General features: G+C 36.0%; 1 protein-coding gene across 13 annotated transcripts in view; it reads left to right on the top strand.

Annotated features, from left to right (window-relative positions):
* NEDD4L (NEDD4 like E3 ubiquitin protein ligase) overlaps nucleotides 1-27493 on the top strand; it is a 180065-nt gene that overhangs the window by 136216 nt on the left and 16356 nt on the right. For 6 of the 13 annotated variants that reach the window (XM_080371781.1, XM_080371782.1, XM_080371770.1 and 3 more), the window contains 10 exons: nucleotides 2887-2961; nucleotides 3467-3526; nucleotides 11110-11241; nucleotides 11740-11859; nucleotides 14468-14665; nucleotides 16009-16086; nucleotides 17330-17384; nucleotides 17474-17530; nucleotides 22002-22060; nucleotides 26481-26546. In XM_080371781.1, the coding sequence (XP_080227907.1) occupies nucleotides 2887-2961; nucleotides 3467-3526; nucleotides 11110-11241; nucleotides 11740-11859; nucleotides 14468-14665; nucleotides 16009-16086; nucleotides 17330-17384; nucleotides 17474-17530; nucleotides 22002-22060; nucleotides 26481-26546 (900 nt within the window). The remainder of the gene's footprint in view (nucleotides 1-2886; nucleotides 2962-3466; nucleotides 3527-11109; nucleotides 11242-11739; nucleotides 11860-14467; nucleotides 14666-16008; nucleotides 16087-17329; nucleotides 17385-17473; nucleotides 17531-22001; nucleotides 22061-26480; nucleotides 26547-27493) is intronic. The other 7 variants (XM_080371771.1, XM_080371775.1, XM_080371780.1 and 4 more) reach the window with 4 other exon arrangements.

Raw genomic sequence — 27493 nt, 5'->3', positions numbered from 1 at the left:
TCCACATGACATTTCCTCTTGATCCAGATTTCTGAAGGCTTGTGAGATCAGCTTCATGACTTTGCATGGAGGAAGCATGGATCCAGGGGGGTTCCCAAATCAGCCAGCTCTAAACAGGCTTTACGTAAAGCTGGCTGAGATCTGCAGGTTCTGGGCTGAAACTAGAAGCCCTTACAACTGCATTCCCCCAACAGCATGCCTACTATATCCAGCCTGACTTTTGATTGTTTTACACAGAGACTGTTCCAGTGTCTCTACATCCATACATAGTTAATGTACAACACAAATTGCCAACAGATAGTTGAGGAGTGATTGTATGTGTGTTAAAGTATTTTGTCACTCTCCTCATGTATCTATGTAATGTCAGAAGACACTTCAGACTTGCTGGTCAATACATGTGTCAAACAAATCCTTTCACATTAATCTTTGGTGTAACATAAAAGCAAGTTGTAATTACATCTTTCTTTTTTTTTAATATGAAACTTTTAACAGAATGTGCTTTAGGACTGATGTTTTCAAGTAAGAGTTGGGAGTTTCTGATATGCCTCTCAAATAGTTTGCTTCATGGTGTTGCTTTGTTATCTTTCAGTGGTACCTAAGGGTGCCCATGTGAGTGGTTATAAATAGGCTAGGTCGTTTACTTGTTTATTAGTGCATTCATACTTGTACCATTAATACCCAGAAAAGGGTAATGCTAGTCACTCTTTGATTAAAGATGAGGTATCAGTTATGCGAAAGAGTAAGTTTAAGAATTACCCAAGGCTTGTTTCTGTACTTGAAGCTTACAACCTCAATCAAATCACACAGAAAAGCTGTGTGAGAAAATGCATTGGAAGTGAAATGCTACTTAGATGCTGATTGATTTTATGGAATACTGTATGAATGCTGTATTTCATTGAATATTGGTCAGCCCTGAAGTGGTCAGGCAGTTGGACTAGATGATTCTTTTGGTCTCTTCCAACTGAAATATTCTATTCATCGCTTGCTTTGTACCATGATCATGAAGGATGTGTCTTGGGAGGTTCAAAAATGAGAAGGCAAACAGGAGAATTAAGGCATGATTTTTTTTAAAAAGCAATGCTGTAAATTTTTGAGTAAATACATTTTTAAGACTCTCATTTTAAGGTCTCACCCTTAGTATTTGATTTTGGATTTGTTTTTTAAATACCTAATTTTTGTCAGTAATGCATGCCCTCTGTGAATTGCACCATGAAGTAATGAAAGTCATGGCGGAGCGCTCACTTCCTGAAGAGCTGTGTTAAACACTACAGTTTTCTTTGCAGTGTCTAGTTTTAAGAGAAGTGTCAACTGCTTGTTTTTTGTTTAAGAAACAATGCTCTTAGCTTAATTACTCAGATTTTTTCCCATCCCTCTTAATTTTTTTTTTGTACCAGACAAATTGGACTGCACTTATGCTAAGATTCCCTGTCACACTTAAAAAATCATGGGGGACAGAGGATTTTTAGGGTAAGAGTTGCCCTTTCTGGTTGACCTTTCCAAAGAAATTCATAGCAATTCACCTGATTCTCATAGAGTTTGAACCAGAATTCCTGGAGTTAGTATTTTGACCCAGATTAATAGTGCTGCGTTTTGCCACTGTTTTATGATAGTAGGAAAAAAAACCCACATCTCTTCTTCCTATCAGAATTTGTTCATGTTGACATTTCTGCTTTAGAAAAATGAATGAGTCTTTTTTTTTTTTTTTAATATATATATATATATATAAAATGTATGTGAAGTGTCACTGTCAACAGAGAAATTGTATATACCACTACCTGGTAAAAATAGAAGTAGATACTAATTGTTTACAGGAGATTTCCTTACAAAGTGGTTTGTACTTGTGAAATATAAGTAATCTGTCTAGTAATTCAGTATATTTTAATGTCCTTTTTCTGTGTGTATTATTTATATTGTATTTATAGGTGCCCTAATGATCATTACAATACAGACTGTAGCAGTTTGGGTTTGTATGAAATTTCTGGATTAACTCCAGCCAGCAAGCCTCTGAGCACTTCTCTGCCATTTGTTACAGTAAACTTTAGAGGTGTTCTTAATGTTACTATTGAAGAGTAAGCTAAGCATCGTGTACTAATATGCAAATTTGGAAATTTATTAGTGTACCAGCAGATGATCTCAGCAAGGCTCCCACTGTGGCTGTTACCCAGTGACAGTTCTGCAGAACTTGCTGCTTTCCCAGCCACAGGCTCAGGATATTGTAGGCACAGGAACCACATCATCATCCCCTGTGTAGGACTGGCATCCTCTCCTGTCTCTGTGCATGTGATGCATATGGGGTTAAGTGGTACAGTAAGCCATATGTAGAGTTTTGTGACTGTAGCCTACTGATTTTCCAAGGACTGCATTGCCAGTATTCAACCAGGAGTCTTACATTTTCCTTGTACTGCTCATGTTCCCTCCAGGTTCTCTAAAATGTCTTCCAAAGATATTTGAAAATATTTTTTGCAAAAGTTCCATGGCATTTTCATGTCCCATTTATGTCTTTAGTTAAACTACCCCTTTACTGCTGATTCCACAACTGTTACTTTTCCTGCATGTTTTTCCACATGGGATGGCCTATCCTCTTCTGTTAGATTAGGTCAATGCAACATTGTAACTTCGATGCTAAAGATGAGTGCAAGATGTGTATCCAAGTGCTTTCCTTTTCTCCCTTAATCTGAAATAGTCCAGGATGGAATGCAGAGAATTGATGTTTTTCATTGCTTGCCATGTTTCTGTAGAAGTATTAAAACTAAAGACACTGCATCATAAGTACTATTTTTTAGGGGTTTGGATTAAATGGGAGAAAAATAAAATTATTGAATAAAACACTATGTTTTAAAACACCTTAACTTAAAAGACATCTTTCTTTCTTTTTTTTTTTTCCAGCAAAGAGATCCTTCTTCAAGATTAAGATCTTGCAGTGTAACAGACACAGTTGCTGAACAGTCTCAATTATCCTTGGTAAACAAAAGCTAACTTCTATTTCTTTCTTTTTGTTTGAACATTCTGTGATTCAGAATAATATCTTTTCTTAGGTCAGTTCTAGTCAGATATAGATCAGTCATCAGTATGGGCATATGACTCGCCCAAATAGTAATGGATACCAAATTAATATCATCATGGTCAGCAGCTAAAATGAGGACATTCATGAGAGAGAAAAACATTCTGAGACTGAGAGCATAGTCACACTAACTTTAGTTACGTAACATGGAATTTAGTTCACTACATTGTAGATATCTAGTCAGTGGAGAGAGAAAGTGGTTCCCATGGTGGTTTTTTGTATAAGATTCTGACATGGTTATCAGTGATTGATGACTCAAATTTTTTGTTATTATCTTAAATGCTGTTTCCATCTAATTTCTCTCTTTTAATGAATCTGTGATTCCTTACTCCTAAAGATGTGACAGTAATCTGTTACCTTCATCACGAAATATACTTATCTGTAACATTAATTATCATTTAACAGCAGAGTGGTCCATCTAGGAGAGCTTGTTCTTCAACTGTCACAGGTGGTGAGGAACCAATGGTAATAATACTCTTTATCAAGCATTATCTCTAAATAAATGTGGGTAGATTTAGGTCTTGTACAATAAGGAACTTTTTTTCACAATCCAGCATTGTGTTGAATGAAAAACTGCCACTGAATCAATAGGGTTTGGGTCTTTTGTTGTTTCAGATTTTCTCAACTTTTCTCACTGCTGTTTCACTCAAATACGAGCATGTTTTAATGATGTGGATGTGCCACTGAGTTTTAACAAAGCTATGCGCTAAGGAAATACCGTAGGCCTCTAAAACATGAAAGATACAATACCTAATTCTTTAAAAACTGGTATTAAAAGAATCAGGGATTAAAAATACCAAGTCAGTATACATGTAGCTGTGTTCTTAGCTTGCGTCTATCTTCCCTTATTCTCCATTAGACTTAATTCATTTTAATTCTTAAAGTTGACCTTAATTTGAAAACTGTGGAGATACAGTGATACATCATATAGCTCTTATGGTCTTAGTGCCAGTTTTCATTTTCCAGTAGTCGTTCAGTAGTCTAAGACTGAATTTTTAGTTTGATCATCCACTAAAATTCTGGAAGTGCTTTTCTGAAAGTGTAATACAAGGCAAGTGATTTTAATTTATATTGGACTTTGTCTAAAACATCTCGTTCTTTTTTAACCTGATTAAATGTCAGCCTGAAGCAAGTTATTTGATAGAAATAATTTTAAAGTATCTATCATAAATAGCTTCTATGAATGTATGTGCTCCTAGATAATTTATTTCAGGGACAGAAATATAATTTAAACTTGATATGTTTCCTATTTATATGTTCTAATGTCAGATCTTAATTTGTGTGTTGATGCATCATTCTGTAATACTGTCTATATTTGCTGTTTTTTGAATTGTAGAATCAGAGGAGCATACTTGTATTTTGCTCCTGCAAACACCAGATTGTTTTGTGTCCTTGCAAAACTTGCTTGACTTACTAAGCATTAGGTAAAACGTGCTATATTGACCTGTAGTGTAAAGAAGGTCTTTTGTTGGCAGAGCATCTTGGTTTAATTACACTTTTTAGAGCAAAATATTAATACTGTTCTGCAAATAACTGAGTTCAGATTCACTGACTCATAATTAACACATCTAAATTATAGATGTTTTACTTAATTATATTGCAGCTTACTAATGGAACCCTACTCCCCCACTTTGTCTTGCTTCAGTGTCATTTATACTCTGAAACCCAAATCTGTAGAGAATTTAGGACTTAAATAGGCCTCATGCATTTAAATCCAAAAGTATTATCTTCAGAGGTTGCCATTCTCTTTGTCCTTCAGGCACCTAAAGTTTGTAGAGATATAGTCTCTCAATAGTAGAAGTTTCTGGGTCACTTTAGTTTTGCGTTCAGAATCCCTGCAAAATCCCTTTCTGGCCCTGGACCCACAAATCGGATGTTCATCAGCCTCCATCCCTAAGGAAGCATAATTCTGCAGGCGTGCTGGGCGCGTGTCCAGGACAGTGGCACAGGGGTGGACTGCACAGAACAGCGATGCTGTGGCAGCTTAAGTGATGATGCCCCTTTATATAACTGGCTTGGTTGAGGTACTTAAAGCAAGAAGCACCAAGCTCTGTGCCTTCCTATGTGTGAGATGATGTCAGTCTTTCATGGCTCTTTCTGGGCTAGTCCCAGTACAGGACTGTCTCCTCTTGAATCTGTTTTGCCATCAGAATGAAAGATGCGTTGTGCTAGCAAGGCAGTGATAGCCGTGCTTGGCTCTTTAGCCTGATGACCACTGCATTCAGCGACTTGAGCCCCTTCAGGAACAGCAGTTGAACCCAAGAGTGGCGTATCCTGACAAGATTGCTCTGATTGCTGCTGTTTTGAGTGAGAGTTGATGTTACTGCCTTACTACTGATACTACCCTATCTGCTTTGGAGTGTCAGAAACAGCCTGTGTTGCTTTGTGGTCTGTCTTGCCGAACTTTGGGGCCTGAGAAGGCTGTTAAAGGGCATATTTATACAAACTAACATTACCTGATATTTTGTTCTCCTTGTAGGTCCAAGCCTAAGCATTTAGATAGCTCCTACGAAACTGGTACACTAAATATTATGTGTAACTGTAAAAATGTTGCATCTGCCCTAGTTAGTGTGGCGGACACTACTATATTGGTAGCAACTGTATTGGGCAGTGACACAACATGAGTAAATTTGTTACTTGAGTGTGTGTGATGAATGTAGATAAAGTGCGTGTTTGGGTAAATATATCTGTGCTTTTCAGGATATTTTTTTTTTAAGTCCCCAAGGACCTTTGTCATTCCTCTGTGAAGGGTACATGGTAAAAGTAGTCTGAGCAAAACCTAAGTTAATGCATCAAGTGTCCCAGCATCTTCATTCTCACGACATTTTGTTCTTAACCATAATACTTCTTTTCCTCACACTATTTACTGAAGGCAGTTGTTACAAAGTGTTCAGGTTTTGGGTAGAAGGCTCTTATAAATCTCACAAGTTTCTACTCAGTGTGGTAAAATATTTTTTACACTGGTATGTAATATACAGAAAGGAGATTGAAGGGCAAACTCCATTGTGCAGATTGCAATATGGGTTGCATTAACCTACGATGTATAGTAAGGAGAAAGGCTGCTGATAGCTGAATTTATTTTGGTGGAGTGTTAAAGAGAAAGGAAACATCAGGTGGCATAACTTGCACATCTTTCTTCTGTTTTTGTATCCTCCCAGTCAAAGCTGATAATTTGCAGCATGCTATCATATAGTGAATCGATTGTGTACTATTACAACTTAATGGTTTGACTTTTTAATTTAAAAACTCTGAATTGTCCGCACCTTATCTTTACTCTGTATTGTAGACGATGGCCTGAATAGAGCAAATGTAAGAGCACTCATAATTTCTCCTAAACTATCAGATGCCTTGATTATCTGATTTTTAACTAAAATGTTGTGGACTGTTTTCAGACCACTTACTGAGACCTTACTGACCACTGATTAATGGTTTGGAAACCATTAGAAAAGTCTTGGAAAAGGTAGTCTCCTGATCATTGTCTGCCAGCTCTGAGTGGAAAAATAGTGTAGTCTTTTCAGCACTTGACTGTTCAGGAAAGAAGTAAATCAGTCTCATTTGTTTCAGTGGGCATTACTTTCCTCATCTGTTTCACTGTTTTCTGTTTCCTATTGTAGTGTGTCAGCTTTCTGACTCATTCAGAAACTTTTTGCATTTCCTTTCTTGGTTATCTAGGCAGTTCTCCAGCTCATTCTCTCAACTATGCTCTTCTCTTAAAAAGCAAATATACACTGACTTAAGCAAGAGTTCTGGGAAGGAAAGAGGGCTTAAAAATGTGAAGCAAGACCAAGAATTGCAGTTAATTATTTTGCTGGAGCAGAGAATGTGGCATGTAGAAGAAGGATGTATCTGTAATTCCCATTGCTCTTGTGGTCTGCACAGTAACTCAAAGCATGTACAGTATATACTTTAGGAAAGAAAATACATTTTGCAGTAAGATGCAGAATACTTGCACTGAAGAATCTAGGTAGTAAAACAGGGGAAAACTGAAACTCTTGGAATTTTAGATATTAATGAATGGTTTGCAGGTATTGAACTGGAAATGGGAATCATACTTAGCCGTCTAAGTGTTACTGATTAATTTTGCATTCATCCTATTTATGTTACGTATGTTGTAAGTGATTATAGGGTTTTCCTAAAACATCAGCCACAATGCAGTTGCTAATGATTTTTTTAAAAATTTGGCAGAACAAGATTTCCTTTAGATTAATATCATTTTAATATAATTAAAAATCTTTTTGTGATATTTCTCCTTTTACTGTTTCATGGCAAAAAAAAATACAGCTTATAGTGCATCAAACTCTGAATTAATGCATCTTGCTAATTCCACTTCATTACAATTTTGTAGTTCATCGTTTTTGGCATATATGTTTCTTAAGTAGTACTTGCATATGTAATTTGATAGTGACTACTTCAGATTTAAAATAAATTGAATAAAATGCACAACCATAGGATTGAAACATGTTTGATCAGGCTACATTTAATTTTTTTTTTTTTTTATTAAAAGTATCCTTTATTATAGATAGACATAGATAATAGGAAGAACGTATCCTGAATTCCCAGGAGACCAATCTCAATGTTTCTTTAAATGTTCAGGGCAGTAGTGTGGTAATGTAGGAATTACACTTTTTCATAATGTTGGATTATGAGGATTAGAAATGTTTACATTGGATATACTTAGCTTTTTTCCATGACAAGAATGGTCATCAGTGCAGTTGTCACTTTACCAGGAAGACTTCTTTCTAAAACTAGAAAGCTTAACAATTGGTTTCTAAGCTATGTGAAGGTATTTGGTAATCTTCAAGGCTGATTCTTCCCTTGATTTTATTTTAAGATCATACTAAAAAGGTTTAAAGGGTCTTCCTTGAGCATCTTTAATCTCTTACTCATGTGCATTTCTCTGTATTCCAGCATCCATTCCAGGTGTTCATTGAATTAAATTTGTATTCACCTACTGAGAATTTAAGAGCTCAGAGCCACGTATGAATGTTAGTACTTTGCAGGGCTGAGTCTTCAGTCCTTCATCTTTACCAAAATCATGTGCCTGTAGAGCTGATCTCCTTCTGCCTGCACTTCAGCTACTACTGGTATATGAATCAGCCCTGAAAGAGAGGCTGTGTTTCAGATGGTCATCTCTGATATGGGCAAAATACTGAAGAAAACTCGCAGCAGAGGCACCTTTGCTTAATCTCAACTGTTAACACCATGACTGTAGTGGTTTAACTCAGGCTCCCTAAGCATGGATGAAAAAATCTGTGTCTACCCCTGGTTAATTGGCTTACTCATTCTCTTGCTGTGAGGCTGAGACATACTACTCTATTCAGAGTTTGTGCTGGTGATCAACTCTTCCCAGCAATTATTTTATACTTGTAATAAAAATATCAGGTTCAGTGCTAAAATAATACTGTCACTGTGTAGTGCTGAATTTGTATTGACTGCCAAATTTAAAGCTATCTCAGTAAAGTGACTCCTGTTGTTAACAAAATAAGCAAAGACTGCACAAAGTGACAGCGAAAGGCCTAATGTTATGCACACAACTTCAGCCTGTATGCTCTGCTTCTGCCTTACCTAGCACAGCAGCACATCATCTCCATGAGATGTCCTGAAATTGAAGAAGTGAAAATGATACACCTTCATATTTGATACATGAGAACATGTTTTCTGTGAAAGGACAGAAGGAGAGCATGACTGTAAATCAGAATTCTTTCCATTTTGGGCTTACCACCAAAAATGGGGGTTTGGGTGTTGGTTGGGTTTTGGTTTCTTTTGTGTTGGTTTTTTTTTTTTAATGTAGAGTACTAATGTCTGAAATAAAGACATGCCTTTGTCTTCTGCAGTAGGCAGTTACCTTAAATATGTAGTCCTTTGTGAGGTGAATTGGGTTAATGAACACTGGAGTAATTTGACCTTTAGAGTGAAGGACAATTCATAGTATACATGTATTTCTGAGCCTTCTTCCCCTGTTAGGTCCGGCAGCTGCCTGTTGTCAGACATTTGGGTTTACAGTCAGTCTTTCTTCAAACCATGTTTTTAAATGCAGCATCCTGCTTCTTTCAGGAAAAGTCTTGTAAAAAAATCTCGTTTCAAAGCAGTCTAAAGAGAGTTCATAAATCTTCTTGTAAGCAGCAGGTTGTTGGGGGTTGAAGGAGAAGCAACCAGAGCAGCATTTGGCATCTGGGACACTCTAGCTCAGATGTCGGTACCTTTTCTTCTTAATCTGAACACTGGCATTAACTATCACACCAGCTCAAGAACTCACAACGTTGTTAGAAAATGTGATGTTCAGGTGCAACAAGCACAGTAAGTTTAGTAGTTCAAGTACAAGTTCTGCTCTTCTGTCTGCTGTGCTGCTTTGCAGTTCTACCTGTCAGCATTTAAACCTGAAAATTTTTAAGGACCAGTAGATTCACATTTTACATCTCTAAGCAAAATGCCATGCACCTTGCTACAGCCTGTTCAGGGAAAGACGTGGTAAAAGCAGACTGCTAGATGAAGGTAGTTTGGTTCATTTTTTTAGCAGTAGAAAGCTGCCTATTTCTAAAGGAATTAATGTTCTTTATTCAACATTAAAGAACCACAAAAAATTGGTAAGACACTGCAGTTCAAGCACTGGTTTTTAATCTGTTGTGGTATGAAGACCTTTAGGGTTCATCATCCTTCAGCTATCCAAGCAGGTATTTGGAAAGAGTAAAGCAATCTCTAGTATTGTAGTCTCCTGATAATTAATGTATGAGTGTATGTTTTAACGTGATTAATCTTAATACTTAAACCAAACACGTATTGAACCAAAGATCTAGACGTAGATGCTGAAAAGCACTTTGCACATGCCAGTACTTTGATGCAGTTATTAGTATGTGGGCTTCATTAAGAGAGCAAAAACACTGTTCTGCAGAGTTTAGCAGTTTGCTTCTATCTGCTGTGAATAAGAGAAAAAGCCTGTATCTCTCACTCTTGGTATTTCCATCAATTACTTGAGAAAAATGCCTATCCTGAGTATTTTGATTTTCTTTTTTGCTTCACTGGCAGCCAGGATACCTGTTTGTTATACAAGCAAGTGATGTCTTAAAAGGAGTCCCGAACTAGAAAGTGACTAAGCTTAAGAAGTGTGTAGAGTTTATGGTCTAAAAACTGTAACTCCATGGGCATCCTTCTCTTCTAAAATACATATTCAGATGCAGACAGCGTCAGTGTTACAAATTCTCTCTAGACTGTTTTTCTTCAAGAAGCTTTGTCGTTTCTGCTACAGTGCATTTATTTATTTCTTCCCTCTGTATGTCCCAGAAAAAAAATGTCCGATTGGTTTAAGCATTGAACATTTTCCTCACAGGAAGTATACAAGACAACATCAGCAACATGTAATAACATAACTATTGGGTTGAATATTGACATAACTTGTTTATTGACAGTGAGTGCCTTGTCTTTCTCATGGAACTTATAGTAAAATGATCTTTTCATACTAAAGTTGGGGATCTAATTTGGGGTGTATCTTGTGTCTTCAGGACACAGACCTAACCCTAAATACAACATGAGTAACTATAACAAAATAATTACACTTCAGTTTTTAAACCCAGAACGGTTTCTTGCAACTGATTCAAGGCAAAGTGGTAAAGAACAGGACAGGACTTGAGATATCTTGACTGGGCTGCATGGTTAATGTAATTCTTACTTATCCATACTAATAAAATGGGAAAAAAAACCCACCTTTTTGAGGAAAAATCATTAAAATGCAAATTTCCTTTTTATCATTAAGTGTAATCTACAAATTAAAAAATTTGAGGACATATAAGCTTAGTTGTTTTGTGAACAAGATACCCGAATCTGTGCAAAAGTGAATCAAAAGGTCTGTTGTGAGAAAAAAATTAGTTGACATAAAGGAATATGAATAAGAGCTTATATTGAATTAAATCAGAAACAGTATTCTTCTGTATGTTTTTTGTGTTTAAGAATGTTGTAAGTTAACAAGTTCCTTTATTTATAAAAACAACAGACTTAAATTTAGGGGGTTTTTAGCTATTATAAAGTAACAATACAGTAATTTTTTGCTTGAACAGCCTTCAGTGGCCTATGTACATACTACACCGGGCTTACCTTCAGGCTGGGAAGAAAGAAAGGATGCAAAGGGCCGTACTTACTATGTCAATCATAACAATCGAACCACAACATGGACACGGCCCATTATGCAGGTATGAAGATTGTTATAATTCTTAATTCAGATAGCAAACACTTATCATGTATTGAGTATAATGTCAGTTGAAGCAGCTCCTCAGAACTCTGAAATTAAAAAAAAAAACCCTAAGCATTGTCATAACAACTCAGGATAATCATAAAAAATTGCAATGATTGGGATTTTTTGTTAATTCTTTTAACTATATTAAGGTACAGATTAGGTTGATTGCTACAATGGAAGGAATTCAGAGAGGTACATATGAACTATTAAAAGGAGGCAAATGCATTCTTAAGATTTAATTTGAAAGTTGTGTTGATCTGTTAATAGTACCATACATTATTTGCCCCTCCAGAGGAATGAAATTAAATACTTGATCTTTATGAAAGTATATTTAACATTTCCTCATAATAATAACAATAATAATAAAAAAGAATAATTTCATCATTTAAGTGTCTACCTCTTGGATGTACTGTGTTTCTGACAATTTGCTACCTTGTGTTTTCTTCTGAAATAGCTTGCAGAAGATGGCATGGTTGGGTCATCAGCAAACAGCAGCAACCATTTAAGTGAACCCCAGATTAGACGGCCTCGTAGCCTCAGTTCGCCCACAGTAACTTTATCTGCTCCACTGGAGGTGAGAAACACTCTTACCAAGAAAAAACACTTATGTCTGACCTCTCATTCTTTGTTGTCCTTGTAACTTTCTAATTCCTTTTTAGTTATGCAACACAACTGCTTCTCCCTGTTACTGATTTTGCACTAAGATACTACTTTTTTCTTTAGCAGTTTTCTGTCTGCATCTTTAGATATATGTGTGTGTGTCTATATATGTATTCATATACACATGTAGTATGTATATGTATATAAATATACATAATATATATAATTGATATGTATATGCTGTGTGTATATATACTATATATATATGTATATACATGATACTATGTACCAATAGTATTACTGAAGTTTTATGGTCATTGAATTGTGTATTTTACATAGGATTATTTGGATTGGTCAGCTAAAACATAATCTGTGTGCATGTCTGAAACATATGTTTTGACTGCCTTCAAGTGCTATGAGTGTATAACATCAGAAATACTTTTTTAAAGCTGAAACATTTCTTTTGATGCCAATAACTTGAAAATAATACATGCAGTTGAGTTTGGAAAATCTTTCAATTAAGATACCGATTGCCTTTTATACTTGTCTTTCAAACGAGTATTTAGTTTCTTTTAAGTATCTAAAAGTAATTCAGAATGTTGTTGGGTGATGTATGCTGCAACATGTCTGAAGAATAACTTAAGTGGCTTCTTACACAAAGACAAGATGTGTTTTACTTCTGAAAGTGTGGTTAAAACTCTTGAATCAGTTCAACATGGTACTGTGGAGGAGAGTAAGTTCTCAAAAATTTCTTCTTCGAACTTAAAGTATGGCACTTTATTTGTCCTTCTCTCTCACCGTCTCTTTCCTATTTGTGTCCCATTTGCCAACAATCAAGTGAAGATTGTAATATTTAGTTCATTTTATGCATCGTTCTCCTTTGTTCCTTATACTGAAATGTATTCAAACTGAATGTGTTGTTAAACGAAGGTAGGATTATTGGACAGATTGTAGTGAGGTGATTGTAGTTAATTTTTTAAATAAACTAGCTCTACTTACATGTAATTCAGATAAACCCTTTTACAAAGGACTACTTAAAACTACTCTTGCCAGTGTTAATTTTAAAGACCAAATTTATTACAATTTAAATAAATTTAATTAAAAGATTCTGAATCTCTTGAATTAAAAGGGCATTCATCTCCCTATTGATGCTTTAAACGGTTGAGTTGGTGGAAGTCACCAACTAAGCATCTGAAACTCGAGCTGGCTTTTAAGGGCAATAACTTATTCCACAGCTACAAAACTGGCATTCTCTTCACTTCAGACTATTCAGCTAACCAGTTTAGTGGTTAGTTTGTTCAGTGCTTAGAAACCCCAAGGATTCTGAAGAGCACAAACTTGTCTTCTTACACCTACCTCTGAATTAATTAAAAAAAAAAAACCAAAAAAACCAAGGTGTAGACTTACTAAACTTAAAATATTAAAAGAATACAATCATGAGAAAAAAAATAGTTCAACTTCTTTTATTTAAATAGTCGTTTTATTGTAAAATGTTAAACTTCTTTGTGTACAAGACGTAAGGAAAGTTTTATTTAATGCAAGATATTTTAATTGCAGCTTTTGAACACTGTAATCTTAACTGTCTTTTCCATCCAAATGCAGCTCAGAACAAGCCACAAATAAGGGTAGTATAATTTTGTAAACATCCATATTGGTACCTCATTTTCTAATCTAATATTCAAAAATAGTAAGTAAATGTAGGCTATGTGAGAGAATTGCCAAAATAAGCATGCATAGATTTACTGAATGTTAATAATTAGTAAAATAAGAAGAAAACAAACTCTTATCAGCTAATGAGAGCATGTTTTTAGAAAGTAACTGAAAAGTACAAATGCAAACGAGGTTTAAACATAGTACTTAAGTCTTGTTTTCTGATTGTGTTAGTTTGTGTTTTCAAAGGTGAATAAATCTGGATCAAATTTTTCAAGCTATTTAGGCATCTAAATGTGCATTTCCCCAGTGAAATTTAAAATAAAACCCACCATCTAATGTAACTTCTGTTTTTAACCAATAGGCATCGATCAGTGAAGCAGTTTTGCAGCTGTCATTATTTATGAAGAAAATATTTTTTTAAAATTGTCCAAAACTCTGTAACTGCAGACTTCTGGTTTTTAACAAACTTTAAGTTTAGAAATTTAATTTAGGTTCATATTTAAATATGTTTTCCACTTTTCAATGCATTGAAAAGTGGAAAACATCCCCTCACATTTAGGATACTCTCTTGTTGAAGACTGAGATACATTACACCATGAAGAACAAAGTAATGCTTTTATTTTTCCTTTGTAAAATGAAATATTGACATGTACAGGGCAGCTGCAGTGAAATATGTAATCAGAAGTAAATACTGTGGACATTACCATTGTAGAGGGAAGTGATAGAACACTGTGTCCTTCACAGCAGGAAGCTCAGTATGTTACAAGGAGCGGAATTTAGCTAAGTGTGTTCTAGGAAATCAGTCCCAGGACTTATTTCTACTATTAATTACATCTGGAATGAAAAAATGTTTGCTTTGAAATGAAGTTTTATACCTTTACAGTATTGAGTGACATTTGACAACTCTTAGTATCTTTCATTTTCTTCAGGGTATCAAGGACTCCCCTGTGCGCAGAGCAGTGAAGGACACGCTTTCCAATCCACAGTCTCCACAGCCCTCACCTTACAACTCTCCTAAACCACAACACAAAGTTGCACAAAGCTTCCTTCCTCCTGGCTGGGAGATGCGAATAGCACCCAATGGCAGGCCCTTCTTCATTGATCATAATACTAAAACTACTACATGGGTAAGACTTTCTAGATAATGAATTGTAAATCAGTTCCCATCTTTTAAATGTTTCTGTCTTTGTTTTCCTGCCTATATACCCCCTATTTTATTCTGGGATTCATCTTGCTTTGAGAGGGGAATTGTCAGCCTAACTTGTCATAAAACTGCTCTAGTAATCATAGTGAATCCTCCATGCTGTCCTGTACAGTAGCAATAGACTTGAGTAGCTAATTTCCTGAAATGACTAGAGTGCTGCCATCGCCGTGCTTGGTGAAAGGAAACTTAGTTGTTCATATCCTCTTAGATTTTGGTGCATTTATACGTGATATATCATGCAGTAGTGCTTTACATTTTGTAGTTGACCTTTTTATTCTTGACAAATCATTGCATACAAGTAACTGCCATTTATATTCAACAACTGTGGGTTTTGAAGGCATACAGTGCAGTGGAGATTTGGATTGTAGTTCAGTTTGAGACTGTCCATAATTGTATTGTACTTCACTGTGACTAGCACTACTTTTGTATTAATATAATACGGGTTCATCTTCTTCAGTTAGCAGAATCCATTTTATTACTTGTTTTATGTCATGAGAATCTGTACTTCAATAATTCTGCAACTTTGGCCAACAAATTGAAGAAATAACATTACACTAGGTAAAAAATGTCAAAGGCAAGACAGCATTTCACATCATCATTGAAATATGAGTTGCACTTCAATTCCTGAGGCGTCATTCAGATTCCCAGTGACCACTAGTTACATGACATGTTTTTTTAATGGTGCTCCCAGCTGCATGTAGGTAAATTATGTGTGTGGAAATCTCAAGCATTTTTTTGCCTAATATTGTTTTCTGTGACCTATTTTACTTGACCTTTTTTGCCTCATTTGGACATTGATGTAATAAACCTATGCATTAATAAAAATGTAAGGAGCTCATTTTCATCCTTTTTGAGCCTTTTTGTGACAGGACAGCCTATTTCTCTTAGGTTTCTAAGAGCCAAAAATGTGTGCATGTACCTAAATGCCCCTTATGGGAGTGCATGCGTTCCAAAGAACAAGGCTGTATTTTTTGAAGCGTACTTCTGGATAATACAGCACACTTAATGGAGTCAAAGTCTTGCATCACCCTAACTAACTCTTAACATTTAAAAAATTATTTCAGTATATGAATCCTAATAAAGTATGTGACATGTCCAAATACAAAGTGTTCTATCGCTTTCATAAATCTTGGTTTAGTCTCGAAAAGTAAAAATAAAAGAATAACTGTAATGTAGGAAGATTTACTTTCCAGATAATTCTGTGTTTGACTTAGTATGTAGATCTAACTTGATCTGTTGGTTTACAGTTCCATATTTCTGTTACAGGAGGATCCACGACTGAAGTTTCCAGTACATTTGAGATCAAAAGCCTCTTTGAACCCTAATGATTTGGGCCCTCTTCCTGTAAGTGGTAATGTGTATGTATTTTGATATGTACGTGCTATCTTATGTCATCTGATCTATTATGGCAGTCATATATTGTATGTGGACACATACGTTGCTGACATCACTTTTCTGAAGATACTAAAGCTATGTTTATATATAGCACCAAAAAGCTTTTGTGATCTGTGAATCAGTCAGGCTCTTTGAAGCCGGCCCGTAGTATTTCTGAAACAATTTTGTGTTTCCTTGCGTATCTGAAGCATTGAACTTTGAAGAAATTTCTCTATGTACTTTTAGATAATTACCTGTTGCTTTAGTAAAAAATGGAGTAGATTGTTCAAAGCCAGCTGTGTCAATATACCAGCATATTCAGGCATTTAGAAATCTAAATAGATTTTGATTTTTCAATGAAACTTCTATATTCTGCAGAGAATACATTGCTTAGATAGGAGGCACTGCATGAGAGTAGCTGGAGGGCCAGTTTACAGTTGTTTTGTTAATTGCAAGAGGTAAAACATGCAGTGAAATCAGAATAGCCTGACATGTGTCACTGGAAATACATAATTTACTAGTAAGAGATCTTAAACTCGGTTAAACTCCATTTTTGAGTGAGGTAAAAATGACTACAGAATTTAACAAGAGTTTCTCAAAAAAGGTCAAAATTAAATAATTTCTCATCTATATTTTATAGAAGGCTGAAGCTTATGTACAGCATATGGGTGGAATGAGTGCTAGGCTGGACAGCATTGCATATACTAAGTGTGCCATTTATTCTTCTTTCTATACTATAATTATTTGGAAGATGAAGAAAGGGAATGGATAAAATGGGAAGAACTGAGGACTAGGTTAGATGTTCTTGTCTCACTGTAATGAGATCCTGGCTTCTATACTTACAGTAAAAATAACCCACGTGTTTCAGAAGCAGAAACTCTCAAACCTAACCAGTGATGGATAATGTATTCTTTGTGATTGTTTCCTCGTAGTAGGGGATGGGTGTAAACCCTGATGCAAGAAGCTTCCACTTCCAAGCTTTAAAAAAATTACTTACTTTATTTGACATGGTCTACTGTATAAATAGCCAGTTCTCTGAATTTTTCTAGATTTTTGGCCTTAACATAATGCATCTGTGTTCATTTCATGTTTTCTACCTCACAGGTATCTATCAGGCAGTTTATGTAGGTGTGGATAATGTGTTGCTTTGAGCTGTGTGAGAGTGGTGGTATTTCACTTATGGTCTCTCTTTCTTTTTATTTCCCAATTCCAGCCTGGTTGGGAGGAAAGAATACATTTGGATGGAAGAACGTTTTACATAGACCATAGTAAGTAAGCACTCAAGTACTATAGCAAATAGACAAAGGGAGGTAATAAATATTGAAGTGAAAGCTTTATAATTTTACTCTTCATTTAGGAAGCCAGGTGTTGATATGTGGAGACATTGATACCAGAGACTTAGTGCCCTCATACGGTACTGTATATTCACTGAAAGCTTGCTTTTAATTGGCTCATCAAGCTTTGTCCCTCTCTGACTTGTGAAGCATTAACATTTCTTCTTTGTGGTTTCTTTTGTTCTTGTTGATACTTTGAATTCGTTGTTGTTGTTGTTGATGATCCCATGGCTTATTTGCACTTAATAAATTAAAATATACACTAGGAATAGAAAATAAGATGAGAAAAGATCATATAGCCACAACTCCACATACAGGCAGTGGAGAAATTAGCACTGACAAGTACTTTTTCCTCTCCCTTTAAGGTATTGTGGCAGTGCTGATTCTGATCTTATTTCCTATTTACAGCATGTTAAACTGCACCCAGCCCATTAATATTATTCAGTTCTGTTAGTGAAGTTCTAGTGTAAGTGATGTTTCATTGTAGACTTGTCTTATTACAGCATCTCAGAACTACTGTGTGAGTTTTTGTTGTTGTTTGAAAATGAAGCAACCCAGGAATGCTGGGTTGTTTCTTCTTCTTCTCTTGTTTTATTTTTTTTAAGACTTCAGCTGGACTTTGTAATGAGGTATTTCTACTGGTGACATAATCTTCACAAAAATGGATAACTCACAAAACCAGTAGAAGAGGGTATTATGCTAAGCAAAACTTGGAAGAATTAAAATCTTAAATTATTACACAATTTTGACAGTATTATGTTTTTCTTTCAGTATCAGTTACACTGACTCTGCTTATCTGTAGTTGTATATTTGACATTATTAAATCATTATTAAAAGACTGTCTCTAAAGTAATATGCATTTTAAAATCGTATAAATAGTTTTAAATAAAAATCAGAAATAATACACTTGTCAAGCACAAAGTTATCCTCTTTCAAACATCAGTACAGAATTATTGCTCTTTATACCTTCTGTAATTGTTTTTCCCAACAGATATCTAGAAATTTAAATACGGCAAATTATTCTAAACTGCTGCCACTGAAATGTCACAGGTGAAAACTGTCATGTTTAAAACATCTTTATAATTGTTCAGCCTCCCAACCTCCTTTAAAAAGTTTTAATTTTTCAGTCTCCTGAATCTACTTAACCATGTATTAGTCTCTAAAAGTAAATGGAATTTTAAAGGTGTATATTAATTAGAATTGCCCAAATAATTTATCATTGTTAAATATATTTGCATCTGAAATCTCTCTTTAGTCCCTCTTTTGATCTGAGTGGTTTTAGTGTTTTATGTAGCAGTTTTTACAAAAGTTTAGACCATTTTTTTATAATGCTGCTTGTTTCCAACAAACGCTGGTTTGGTCTCAATGTGGTGCCCCGGTGCTACAGTTAAAGGTGGACTGTAGGAGCAGAGGTGCTGGCAGTGGTATTACAGTGGACACATTGCAGCTCCATTGTGATAATGTTGTGCTAAGTATTTAGGGAATGACTGCAGACAGCGTTCAGTGCTCAGTGATTTATTTGGCTTGAGCAATATCAATAGTAGTATTTGCTTTCACAGTAGTGGTAAGGATTTGACCATGATAGGTTTGTGACAGAGCCTGCTGGCCCTCACTTGTTTCATGGCTAACTTGAGAGCATACACTGGAATCACTCACGGGTGTGATCAGCTGTGCTCACCGAAAGTATGCAGCTGGCCATCATTTTAGTCACTCTGCTAAATCGGTTAGTTAAGATGCAACAACTGTAGTCAGTTTCATTATTAGAATACAATATAAATGTTGCCAGTGTTGACAGACTGAGCTACTGATAATGTCCTGGTTCCCCAGATACGTTCTGTAATTCTTCTGCATAAGTAACCAATACTGTTGTCCTATTTTTGAAATGTTTTTCTCACCCCTGACAGAAACTGTAAAAACATTTAATGCAACCAGCACAGAGACCTCCTCTTCTGGAGCAATGCTAGCTGCTGTTAAGCATGCCATGTAAACTACTAAAGCAAAGTACTGTTAAAATAATTAGTTATTACTTGTAGCACAGTAGGCTGAAAATATAGTATTTTTAGTTTTTAACTGTAAACAGTTCTAATTTCTGCAGCAGTCAGTCTTTTAACAAAAAATACAGCCTCTAGTTCTCTGTGATTGGTCCTTAGCTAGCTAAGTCAATGTTATTTACTATCCATGAATAAAACAGTATTCTTTACTCATTGTAGTATGCATATACTTATGCATTTCCTAGGAGCCTCATAGGAAAATACGATCTACCTGTTGGAAGGTGTCATGAAGGAAAACACAAAGGTTTTCCAACCATATTCAAAACACTTATCAGTGGTTCACTGACAGAGGGATGGATTTATTAAGTGGGTTCCCCTCAAAGTCTGTCTTGGATCCACCATTCTTCAATATATCCATTAACGAACAGGATGAGAAATCAGACTGAGTCTGGCAAAATTGCCACTGTAGTGTGAAGTAAGATGCTGTTCAATAAGAATTGCAAAGTGTTACTCAGAATAAGAATAATAAACAGAGTTTTTGTGGATAAGGGCATGAAAAACCTCATCAACTGGACATGAGTTAACTCACCCTGTGGTGTATCAACAGGGATGTCTTATTTAAGACCTGAAATAATCCTTCTAATCTCTTCAGCACTGGTAATGATAATACTGTATCTAGCATGGCATCCCAAACTTCAAGAAAATAGTGGACCACTTGGAAAGAGAACAGAGGAGAACAGGGAATCCTCAAAGACCCCTAGAGCCTCATTTGTGGGGAACTACAGAGTATTGTATTTGTGCAAAGATTTGAGAGATGGTAGATTTTCAATAATGTGCTGCAAAAGGAATGAATGTTATCGATACCCACTTTGCATAAGACAGAGAATCTTGAGCTGCAATTCCAGGTAGTGGTTCACATTAGACCTTTCTAATTGTTGGGGCATTTAAGCTCTGGAATAGCATTTATAATATGAAGTACTCTGAAAAGCAAATGAGGCAAAGATTTGTCAGTAATATCATACACTCTTAAGTTTGTAGGGCAATAAGAAAGAATTGACAAACTTGCAGTCATTTCCAGTTCTATTATCTTTGATTTCATAGAAAATTGCCACCATGATTTGTGGCTGTTAGGTTCAAGTAGGTGTAAGAGATGAATTGCTATAAAACGAACTTCATTGAAGGAAATTTGACTGAACAGGTTGAAGCAAGATGAAAAGGGCATGATTTGGCATCTCACCTGTATGGCAGACTCTGGTCTGTGGATCTCATGTGGCTTCTGGAACTATAAGTCTAACAGCCTTCCTCCGTAATTTTGATAAGCACTAAATAGACTTAATGTATAAAGGGAAATAAAATAGTATTTTAATACTAAATTAACTGATAGATCAATTTTCTTGAAATGTGCATATGATATTTTTTAGTTTTCTTCAGTTAACATTCAATGAATGTCACCTTTCAAATCCCAGTCCATTCTAAAACTGCCTTGGGCTGCTCAATACTTACAGGGCTTTTCCAACTGTAGGGACATGGAAAATTTGTGTTTTAATGTAAGTGGGTTTGATTCTTTGCTTTTACCTATAGTAGCCATAAAAGCAATTTTCTTGAAAGATAGTGTGTTTATTCCCAAACCTAGCAATTACAAAACTTAAGATCTGGACTACTATCTTAATATACAGTTCATAACTCAAAGTATGTATGTAACAAACAGATACATTATTGTTACCCTTTCAGTGCAGGAAGTGGATGACTTAAACCTTGCTATTGCAGGTGGCATCTAGTTTGGTTTTTGGAACATTGTCTTATTGTTGCAACATCATCATTTTGTTGTGATTCTGTTGTGTTCAGAATCTTGTGAGGACCAGTTGTCTGGAGGCAGGGAGAGTTTCACCATGGTCCTGTATAACCTTACCATATCACCCTCCTGGTGCTCTTAAAAACTGTAGATGAAAAGAACTGGATTCTGTTGCATTACTGCCAAAATCTCCTTTGGTCAAAATTAAATGGTCTCCTATACCATAACTGTGTAATTTTGCCTCCCTAACCGTCCTTATAACCTTTTCATGAAATCACTGTCTAGGATGTGCGGGTTTTTTTTTTTTATTAAAGAGATGTCTTTCCCTCCCAATTTAAATGCAGACTCTTTTTTTTAAAGTATTACATTTTGGCTATCTTTATGCAAAATTTCAAAAAAATAAACTTAGTCTGTCATTTGATAAAGGTTTAGGATTCCTTTACTTTTCAGGCATGATGCCTGTGTATTTCTACTATGAGTTGAATCCAAGACCATGTTCAAATAGAACATGTCTAGTACAACAGACATTGAAATAAAAGCAGTGTAAATACACTGAATTCTCTTGTAGTTTTGCATTTTTGAATGAGTGTTTTCAACTAAACGATGTGATGGGTTTTAGATGTAGATGGGTGAATGCAGCCTTTTCTAACCCTGAAATACTAAGTTGTGGAAGTGGTAGGGAAAACAGTTGCAGGGAGAAAAAACCAACATAAATTCACATTGTGGTAATAAGAGAAGTAATAATATAATTTCTTTTGTTATTTACAGACAATAAAATTACCCAGTGGGAAGACCCCAGACTGCAGAACCCAGCGATTACTGGTCCAGTAAGTACTGCCATGTGTTTTTTTTCCATTAAATGCTGTGACTCACATACATTGGTACAGGCAGGAGGCATTACTGCGCAGCAGGTCATGCCTGTTCTCCAGATCAGTCAGACTCTGCCTGATGAACAGAGCTGGAAGCAGGACCTCTGCCTTGCATTGCCTTTTACTGATGGACACGGGATGCTCAGGTGCCTGCTTTTGTGAGTGCAAGGGCAGCGGGAGCTGCCTTCTAGTGGCAGCCTGCCAAGGTGCCCCAAAACTGATGCCTTGTTCACGGCATTCAAACTGTCGTACCACTCTGTGGACCCTGTTTTGGTAGGCATAGGCTGGAGTGCACTGGGGACTCTTTCTCTTCCAGCCTGCTGCCAGTGGGCCAAAGCAGTAGTGGGCCAATTAGGAATCACTGGAGCATTTGGAAGTACCGTGCTGTGCACAGTATTCCCAGGTTGGACAATAGGTTCAAATTCAATGGGTTCGGAGGCTTTCCTAGCAGAAGCCACCTAGCCAGGGAGTTTTTCCAGTGGTGCAGTGTGGTTCCTGTCTTGCAGCCATTAGCATGTGAAGTTGACCTCTGCCTTGGAGTGTCTAGGAAACGTTTTTGATCAGTAGATATGACAGTAAATCACAGAATACCTCTGCTTCAGTGGGGAGGAAGAGAAGGGTCTTCAGAAGGATAGAGAATCTTATTTGGCCAGTTTTAATTTTTTATATTGTTGTGTTACTTCTGAGTGAAGCTCCATCCATTCGGAAGCTGTATACCGAAATGGTCTGAGTGGTGTTTCACACTCTGTAACACAAGGAAACCCATAATTTCTCATTTGTTCCACTCTCCTTCTGCAGCCCAAAGCTTTCTGCAGTAAGTGGTGATGAATGTGGTTTTTCAAAGTGATCTGTTACTGACATGATCCCTGGCTGAACAATAAATTTAGTATTTCAGCATGGGTTTTGTTGTTGTATTTACCGCTTATTGCAATGATGAAATTCCAGGATAAAAGTAGTGGAGTGATATCTTTAGCATACTCTTGACATCTGGATAAATGAATTGAGGGAAAAAGTGTGATGTTAAATAAATTACATCTAATATAAGTGTAAAATATTCTTCAGGTTTTTTCTGTCTCCACACTTGCTGATACTATAAATTACTTAGTGTGGAACAAACAATTAATATTATTAATAAATTATACAAAACAAACAACATTAATATGCAATCTTAATATACAATGTTAATAAACAGTATTTGCATCTTACCTTTTGTTCCTCCAGTGTGTTAAAATACTGTGTTTCTACATAAACTATGTGATGGGCACTATATCTGCTCCAAATTATAAGTCAGGAGATCTTGGGCGTTTCAGACTAAGTTCTCTGTACTGAATCCTCTGTTGTAAGTTTTTAGGTATTGGAGAAATGTTCATATTTACCTGTTACCTGGGTCATTACTGACAACAGAGCTTTGCTGAGCTGAGACATTGTGCTATTCATTTTTGGATTTCTGGATAATAAAAAGTTGTTTCCACTCGATACGGGCAAGCTGTGACTATGTGCATTCAAAGTGTAAAAAAGACAAAAATTGACTCTTATCAGTTTTAAGGGACATATAAGCTACTTCAGATAAACTAAGAGATTTCAGAATATCAGCTTAAAAAAATAAATATGTGCTTTTGTTTTAATATCCAGTTTTCAAAACATCAAATATATGGGGTGATTCTTTGACCTTTTCCTGCTGGTTTATGCCATTTTCTGGTATTTTGAGTGATCAGACTTCCAACCCTAAGATCTTTCCAGGTGCCAAGAATACCTTTTTATTTGGGGTAAACCCTCAGGATTTTTAAGGGTCTCAGAACACAGCAGATTAACTACTGCATGGTGTAATTCTAACTGTTCTTTTTTATTAATAAGATTAATAATAATCACTTGTTCGAAATAATTGCTTTTGGAGTGATTTACCTATTTATTGTGCACTTACTGCTTGAGGTACTAATATACAGTATGCCGTACAAATTCTTAAATGTTTATTTTTCCAGAAATGTTAAGCATAAATGAGAAAGACTACCTGGGAAAGGTAACAAGGGTCAATCATGATCCCATTAAGGAAAAACCAGTTGTGTGTGTGTTTGGGGGTTTGGGTTTTTTTTAAAGTGAAAGCAAGATCGAATCCATTTTACAGTCATATAAGCATTAAGGATTCATCTTAATGCTTGTAAATAGTATTTTTGGTGCCATGACAAAAACAAAGAACTACTTAAATTGCATTTCACATTGCATTTAAACAATGGAAACATGTTGAAAGATTATTTAATGGCTGCAGTAAAGTCAGAGTGAAATGATTTTGTTTTTTTTTAATTTTTCATGTCTCCACAAGAAAAAGACCATGCAAAAATATTTCCACCTTCCACTCTCACCTACATCCAGTCATGAATCCATTTCAAAACCAGCCTATACCTTCCCTCCCCCAAAATCCCAGTCCTCACCCAGAAACTGAACTTGAAGCAAAGCTTTGCAATTTGTGATTCAGCCTTCAGGGTCCTGTGGAAATTGAGATCATTCCTTTGCTTCCAAGTAATGACCCGTCACTTGTTTAGCTAGTTGGTTTACTAGGTCTAGCCTTTCATCTTGAAGGAACAGTAGAGCAGAGGAAAGTGAGGATGTAGTTGGAAAATATGAAGGAGTCCAGGAAGCCTTCCCCCCTCCGCCCCCCCAGCTCTTTCCAAACCCTGTTTAAAGTAATATTGTGTATGGTGTCAAACCCCAGGAAATTAAGGATCCTTAATTCTCAAAAAATTAATTGTCAAAAAAATTGCAGAGAATTAAGGAATCTTACTTAAATACTTAGCAGTTATTTGTTAGAGCCAGACTTGTACCTGTCATAGTATCATTTTTCCGGCCTGTTCCTGTACATTAGTTTAATTCACAACTGTTTTACAGCCATTTCATCTGAAGGCTGAATAACTTAGGTTGCAGTCATCGGCCAGGTGATTGGGAGTATGGATGTCTCCTATCTGTATTCCTGCTTGATGGCTGATGCACTTCAATGCTTTTGTGTCTGGTACTACTTGGTACCGTCAGAGGCTTGGTCTTTTTGGGTGTTTGTGCACATATCCTATCTGGTGCAAAATCAAAGGAGTCTGATGGCAACCAGTCAGTAGCAGAAAATAATATTGACACCTTACTGACTACTGTGATGGTCAGCAACTGGGTGGCTTATGGATTAACACCAAACATGGCAATCTTCTAGCTTAGCGTCAAATCCTTGCTTACCTATCCAGTATGTTAGCAGGAAAGAGAAGCGCAGGGTTCAAATAGAAATGTCTTTTAAAACCCTGAATGACAGAGGTTGTGAGAACTTTTGTCAAACCTTGAGTTGTCCGTGCGTGGAATTGTCCTGAGAGGCCTTTTGGGTATCTGGAAATCCATGTAAATATTACAGAGACCTGTGGCATTTGTTAAGGGCTGTTTACATATGCCAGAAACCAATTTCCAGCTCTGCTGATTAATGTAATTCTACCAACCTCTACTGTGTCATCTTTTTTTTTTTTTTTTTGAACTTCTAAAATTGTTCTGTTATGTTGCTGTTACTTAAAAATGTGATCTAACTCACAGGCAGTTGCATTGAGTGAGTATTCAGATAAATATTACACAGTGACTTGTACTCGATTCAAAAGAACGTTAATTTATTTATGAAATGCTTTCCGTTTCTGGAGTAAAGTCATTATGAAAATGTGTATTTTCATTATAAGTTATTTACAAAATAGTTTTGATATAGTTTGATAACTGTTAAGAATTAATTTCATTCACATTGGGCTGAAAAGATAATTTCTACCCATGGACATTCCCCTGCCTAGTCAACTCTGCTGTGTAGTTACATTGTTCCCTGTGCTTTTTGGAAGGCAAATGGTGTTCGTTGTTAATGTCATAACTTTACTGGAGCCCCTTAACTTGTTCTTAGGTTCATTTTTGAAAATTCTTTTAATTTTGTGTTGTTTTGAGTAGCACCGAACATGTTTAGCAGCTGTGCAAATCTATATTCTGTGGTAACACCAGTGATTTTTAAAAGTCAGTTATCATATGGCATGCTCATTATTTCCTAATAAGACACATGGATGGCAGCAACACATTTCAAATTTTTTGTCTGTGTTAAAAGTTGCTTTTGCTCTTTTCTGTTCCTAAAAGCAGAAAAAAAAAAAATGAGGGTAAGTAGAGGAACAGAAGAACTGGGTCGAAAGCTTTCATACCTTTTAAGTTACACACTGAGAAATGGGGAAATTTTGGCTGCTGTACTTCATGAGTGGTGAGCTTTAGATGAACCTATGGCATACATATGTAGATAGCATGTCTTTAAATTTCTTTTTGGTTTAAATAATACTAGAATATCAAACTGCTGAACAGCTGGAATAATCTGTATTTATGATTCTTTCTCTGATAGGCAGTTCCGTATTCCAGGGAGTTCAAACAGAAATATGACTATTTCCGGAAGAAGTTAAAGAAACCAGTGAGTAGAAACGTGCTGCTTCATGTTGGAATCAATTACACTATGTCTGGGAGAAACACTACTATTCCAAGCATAGACGCAGAATGGGGTTGTATCTTGCTCTAACGTACTTGCCCATTTTTCTTGATTGTGCTACGACTGAAGAGGTTAAGTAGGAACCAAACAAATTAAGAGAAGTTTGAATTTGATGAATTTCTCAACAAAAACATTTACAGATCTTTAAGACTTACATTTTTCTACTTGAACGCAAAATGAGAATGATGAAGGCAGCAAGGAGGTAGCAGTGATTCACCCATTCTCATTGCAACCGAGACTAATTGGTATGTTAGTTTACAAATAGGCTTGAGAATTTATATTTCTCCTTCATCTGCGACAGTGGACTTTGAAAGGCAGAGCTGGAACAAGCTGGCAGAGCCCACAGTTGTGCTGGATCTGGCACAAGCTTCTAGTGTTCTTGTTGTGTGAAAAAAAGTATTTTCACTAACATCTTTAACGTAAGAGAGTGTTTAGTATTGGCTTGCATGTGATACTAACTCATAATTTAACAGTAAATAGCCTTAGCAACACCAACTATCATTTGAAGGGGGACTTGCCACTGTCTTTACCTGTTTATTGATAGCTTCTTGACTTCTCGCCTTGAGTTTGGCCAGTGATTGTATACAATAAGCACTTCAGTTGTCAGGAAAAAGCAAACCTTCCGAAACAGTTGTTTTAAGTCAGTTTTATCAGGAAAACTATACCTGGCTGTAAGTGTCATGTTTTTGTGTTCACCCAGTTGTTGCCTTAAAAATTCTTAATTTGTTTCAGTTCTGTCTTTTCTGAATTTAGCTTCCTGGGCTAAATTACAATGGGTGTTGGCTCCCTCCTGTTTAAACAGAGCTTCTGAAACATTTTGGTGGCCTGAATCTCATTTGTTTACATCTTTGCAGTTTGCTTCTGTTGTCTGT

Source organism: Falco punctatus, assembly GCF_963210335.1.
Source record: "Falco punctatus genome assembly, chromosome: Z".
In the NCBI taxonomy this organism is placed as follows: domain Eukaryota; kingdom Metazoa; phylum Chordata; class Aves; order Falconiformes; family Falconidae; genus Falco; species Falco punctatus.
This window is presented reverse-complemented; position numbering and strand designations above follow the sequence as displayed.